At 35.5% G+C, this 6,000-nt stretch overlaps 1 protein-coding gene across 1 annotated transcript in view; it reads left to right on the top strand.

Annotated features, from left to right (window-relative positions):
• Positions 1-2,051: 2,051 nt before the first annotated feature.
• The window catches only part of LOC125230510 (nanos homolog 3-like), a 41,523-nt gene continuing 37,574 nt past the window's right edge, over positions 2,052-6,000 (top strand). Inside the window, exon 1 of the mRNA XM_048135685.1 lies at positions 2,052-2,175. Coding sequence (XP_047991642.1) covers positions 2,083-2,175 — 93 coding nt within the window. The 5' untranslated portion in view covers positions 2,052-2,082. The remainder of the gene's footprint in view (positions 2,176-6,000) is intronic.

The raw sequence follows: 6,000 nt of genomic DNA, 5'->3' as shown, positions 1-6,000 counted from the left end.
ACGTACACTAAATTTCGTACTTAGATTTCGCGTATATTTCGGAAACGATAAGAGATAGAGCAAAATGGACTTCTGATTTTGGTTGTCGATGGCACAATTTTTTTGTTTTCGTATATATACACCTTTTTTGGACCTATGTGGGCAATATTATGGTCAGTGAAGTTCTAAACGGTCTTAAGTGCCTCTTTTTTAGTAGGAACTTAAGTCATTTTGGAAAATGATTTTTTTTTTAACAATTTCTATAACAAACGAAACAGAAATTAATTTCTTTATACCTGTCCAACGCGATTACAACATTTTAAGACGTTTAGTAACTACTTGCAGCGGCAGTGAGTGAAATTCGTAATCTGAGTTTTTTTCTCTTAAGTCCGACTTACGCTTGACTGTAGATTTCTAATAGGTTTTCCTGTAATCTACAGGTAGAGGGCTATCTCGTGTATTTTTTTGAAAATTTTACGCTAAGTAATTTCGGAGATAAGGGGGGGAATGGTCATTTTTTGCGTATTTTCTTAAATTACTTCTAAATTACCAAAATAAAAAAAATAAAAAAATTATACTTCAAATGCTTATAAAATGCTCTTTCATTTGATATGTAACACGATATAGTTTTAATAACTTTGATTTTTAATTTTCAATGTTACCCCCCAAAAGTGGCCCCTGTGATTAAATTTCATTTAATTAAATTACATGTCCGTCTTTGGGCCACAGGTTTACATATGTGTGCCAAATTTCAAGTAAATCGGTCCAGTACTTTTGGAGAAATCGGCTGTGACAGAGGGACAGACAGACACGCGAGTGATCCTATAAGGGTTCCGTTTTTCCTCTTTGAGGTACGGAACCCTAAAAAGTAGTTATTGATAGTAATTAATAGGTGGCGCTAAAAATCGAGGTACGATTCTTAGTATGATGTATGTAAATCTTACATAAATAATCGTTGGTAAAAGTTAGTAAGGAGTACCTACCTACTTATAATAAAACCAACTGGGTTAGTGCCAAAAATTTAAAAGACCTAGGTTTTACTAAATTAATGTCGCTAAAAGGCCGAAGTAAACAACGAACAATTCTCACTTCGGGCTTTTACCAATTGGTCTCAGTAAAACCAAGGATTTACCGGTAAAACCTAGGTTTTAAATTCCGGCTTTTACAATAGATATCAACTTATTAAAATTATTGTCAAAAATATTATTCGTTAGGGTATAATTCCATTCAATATAGTTAGCGCGAACTTGATTCGTATTTTTATGCTATCAAAGGCAAAATTTGACAAATCTGTGCGTCAATGGGTGACACGACTGTATTAGGGTAGGTACCTACTTCATCGTTATTACTCTCTGCCCGGCATAGCCGAAGTGACAATGGTTGACGCTACGCGGCGCGGCGGTCGAAACGAAACGCAGTCTGGCTCTGTCGCGCCACTACACAAGGCCGATAGATGACAGTCAACCAAATCATGGCACTGTAATAACGCAAAAGGCTCACCGGCCAATTGTCTTGATGAAACGCGTGCATTCCTAAACCTTGAGTTGACGGAATCATCGACGAGCCATTTGAAAATATACCATAGATTTTTTTTATTTCGCGCCAATTTTTTTAATGCCAAGATCTCTATGGTTGACCGGTTGGCCGTCTATCACGTCTATAGATACCTAAATATTCGTGCGCATGTAGTGCGAAAAGATTTGCCATTCAATTTTTTACGGAAACGGACGAACGTGTCATGCTATTTCAGTCAGTGTTAGTACAAGATGTACAGGCCTCGTAGCCGAATGGCATTTCTCCGACGCCAAACGAAAACGAAACATAGTCCGGCTCTGTCGCGCCAATACGCAAGAGCGATAGGGATAGATATCTACTAGCGCTTCGTTTCGTGAGCGTTTGTGCCATTCGGCTACTCACCCTGACATTGACTGAACTACCATAACGAACGCTTTTCGCGCTACACCTGTATACACTACTGTGACGTTGGCTAGGTAGCCAGTAGATGACGTATCACCACATTTTTTATTTTTGAGGGTAGTTTATTCAGTTTCACTCAACATTGTGTATTGTCGTGTTCGTTACAGTTTTATTACGAAATTAAAAATGGAAGTGTCTGCAGCTGTGACCTACGATTTATGTACAAAAATCAATATTAGTGAAACTTACCAGGATATTATTCCATATTCATCGGAAAAGGTGAGTACATATTGTAATTTAAGAATTTAAGAATTGTATACCTGGCTTTCTTAGTTCTTTATCTTTCTAGAAAGGTGTTTTTTCGTAAAACTTGGTTTTATGCGAGATTATTATTAATTTCATTGATATTTGTGACTTTATCTGGGTAAAGATACCTTATTGTTGATGGCTCTTACGGCGTTATGAGCGATGTTCGTGTACAAATACGACGCCGCGGGACGTAAGCGCCATCGACAATAAGGTCACTTTAACCAGACAATATCACATTTAACCCTAAACCTTAATCTTAAACTAGCACAATAATCATTACCTATTTAAATTACCTCGACGGCATTGGCGAGTTGACCACGACGTCTTTGATAGGGAGGAAAACGGGTCAAGAAAGGGACACATGGAAAGGGAGGATAGGCCTTTGCCCAGCAGTGGGACACTCTAGGCTCATATAAATAAAATACATATTTTTCAAGCATTGGCTTGCCTTTTTATATAAATACAGTAAAAGTAAGTTTATATAAGTACAGTATAAGTAAAAGGTTAAATCCAGTGACCTACAATAAAACAATAAGAGAAGATAAAGTATTTTACATCGAAAACTAGGAAGTACCTATTTAAAGAAATTAAAAAGAAAATGAATTAAGGGTGATTTCAAGAAAAACGTAAAATTGATAGTTTTAGTCGGTGAAATACTACAGTTTCCGTTATCTAATAGATATATTTAATTCAAGTTTCAATTAGAGTATCTTATTATCTTGAATCTTATCAGACTGGATTTTTGAAAACGAACTCACTATATTACTTAATTATGTTTTTAGGGTTCCGTACCTCAAAAGGAAAAAACGGAACCCTTATAGGATCACTTTGTTGTCCGTCTGTCCGTCCGTCCGTCCGTCTGTCAAGACCCTTTTTCTCAGGAACGCGTGGAGGTATGAAGCTGAAATTTATATCAATTACTCAGGTCTACTGTCCCTTGAAGCTGTGAAAAAATCAAACTTCTAAGCCAACGCAATCAAAAGATACAGCCGTTTATGCCGCAAATTTTCGACACTTGCAAGGGAATCAAAACCTACAGGGTGCTTCCCGTGAACTCAGAATCTTGAAATTTGGTACGAAGCAACGTCTTATAGCATAGATAAAGGAAAAATTACGAAAACCATAAATTTTTAGTTACATCACATAATATATTTTTTTTAATAATTTTAACCTTACTACCCATTTCCTCATAAACGCGTAGAGGTATTAAATTGAAATTCATACGAAATTTGTACGGAACCCTCGGTGCGCGAGTCCGACTCGCACTTGGCCGGTTTTTTTCTCTGATGCACGTTTAGGAAAACCCGCATATAGCGCTGAATTAGTCGATCTTATTTGTAAAATTTGGACAATTTTGAATACTGAAACTTGTAAATTTATAATACGTATACCCTGTACTCCAATTTTCTCAGACTACATTTTTGTTATAAGGTTTTGAAAAAGAGTAAACGAGGCTAGACGATTTAAACTTTTTTCAGAAATTACCTAAAATTAAGTGACAATTTCTTTGAAAATCTACATCATATCGAAGTTATTTTCGTACTAAATTAATTTGCAACGTTTACTAAAATTGCTCTTATGCCTTAGTGATTATACATTTCTTTTATTTATTTTTGGCAATTTTTTGAAAACGAGCCTTCACCGTCTCAATTATTAGCACTTCTGGACATTTTCTCATTTTTTGTTAGACCAAGTAGAAAACGTCCTATAATATGTTATATATTTGTAAACTACTCGCAAAGCCCTTTAATTTGATACCACACACGGTATGATTAAGCGCTCGGTTGCGATTTCACTATTTTTCACATGAAAGCCCCCTTAAGTAACTACATATTTACATTGTATGTACCTACGTAATTTAGTTACTAGGTGACCTCTTTGTGTTTATAGGGCCGCTATGAATATTAATATAACCTGTAGGTAGACAGTTTTATTTACTTATATTGTCTGACAATGACAGTGATGACAAATGTTTAGTCGAATGTCATCATCATCCTCCTTGCGTTTCGTTCCCGGCATTTTGCGGCGGTTCATGGGAGCCTGGGGTCCGCTTTGACAACTACCCATACAACCATTTCAGTCGCAAAATCTTCAAATCAGTAACTAACTGTCAAATGTGACATAACGCGTGGTAACGGCGTGCAAACAATGCGACCGTATTGATACAATAACAAAATGTAGTCGTCGTGTGCACTCGTTACGGTAACAAAATGTGTACGAATTTGTGGCTGTCAATGTCACTGTCAGAATGACTTTTAACGACACTTTATTAGTCGACGTTTGCACACATAACGGTAACAACATGTGGACGAATTTGTGGCTGTCATTGTCACTGTCAGAACGGTTTCTGACAGTGACATTGACAGAATTTGTACACACATGTGTAGGTCTGATTACCGAACTGCTCCTAAACCACTGTATCTGCAAATGACAATCTGAAATACGAAGGTTTCTCAAACTGTCTTGTGAAGTTGTGGACTGGTTGCTTTGAATCATTTAAATATGAGCGAATTAAATAATAATAAACGACGACGACCATTTAAGCACTCTTCGACATTTTATAGAAATGTGGGAAAGTTAAGAAAAGTGCAGAATGATAATACAAATAGATAAGCACTTTATAGTTACTTAATGTATTAAATATATAATTTTTAATTCTTATTGATAAAAATGAAGTGTAGTGTTGCTTTACACAATAAAAGTAGAAATCAAATGAAATAGAGTATTTACTGTGATATTAATAGAATTTCTGTTGCGCAATGATAGTTTTTTCAGTACAGATGCTGCTTTTTTTAACGCAGTAGTGCGAGCAAATCAAGCAATGATTCATTTCTTGTCTGGTCGAAACTCTTAGCTTAGATTTAGGTACTGAAAATCGTCGTACGATACACGTGCGAAAAGGACATTCACAACTCGTGTCGATTTAAAACACTCCCTTCGTTCGTGTATTAATTTATTGCTACTCGTATCGATTTTCCTCTTTTCCGCACTCGTATCTACAAGTATTTTGTTTGGTTTACAAAAAAAACACATTATTTACTCTACTACGTTTTATTTATGTCTCTTTAACATTACAAATTTGTAGACACTTATCTATACAAAAATCTTGACAAAAGAAGTACAGATCGCTGAAATGAATGTTGATAGTAATATTAATAAAGACTACTTCAACAAGTGTCAATTGTGAAATGCCGCACAATACTAGTTTCTCTATAGAAGACCATAATAATATGATCCCCGATCCTTTACAACCCAGCAGCTCGGTACGCACGTTATAATTTTTTTTTAATCTTCTTTAGTGAGGGCAACTGAGTACGACGGCATATTTAATTGTTTATAAAGTTTGAGGATACCTGAAAAAAATGAATACAAGAAGCCATTCTGCTTTCGGTCACGCGTGTACGCTGCGACCATTTTGCGACCGTTTGTTGACCGTTTGGTGACCGTTTGGCGACTGTTTTTTACATGGAATATTACCGTCTTAATCCATATTTTAACAACTTTATTGGTTTTCTAGGCATTATTTTTATTATTTCAGTATAGTATATGCACCAGAGCACTAAAACTTCACCAATCAATATACATAACACGCAAACACCGAGTAGTCAATAATATTATTACTGGTTAAACTGAGGTAAATTGATGGCGCGTTGATAAATTTAGACTTATTTTATGAAATCACTCGAGCAATTTAATTGGCCATGGTAATTAGCCCACATTATATTACAAATGCAAACAATATTTATCTTTAACAAATTCTTACGCCATTACATTTTAATGTCAAATGATTTTATT

This window comes from Leguminivora glycinivorella, chromosome 10 (assembly GCF_023078275.1).
Source record: "Leguminivora glycinivorella isolate SPB_JAAS2020 chromosome 10, LegGlyc_1.1, whole genome shotgun sequence".
In the NCBI taxonomy this organism is placed as follows: Eukaryota; Metazoa; Arthropoda; class Insecta; order Lepidoptera; family Tortricidae; genus Leguminivora; species Leguminivora glycinivorella.
This window is presented reverse-complemented; position numbering and strand designations above follow the sequence as displayed.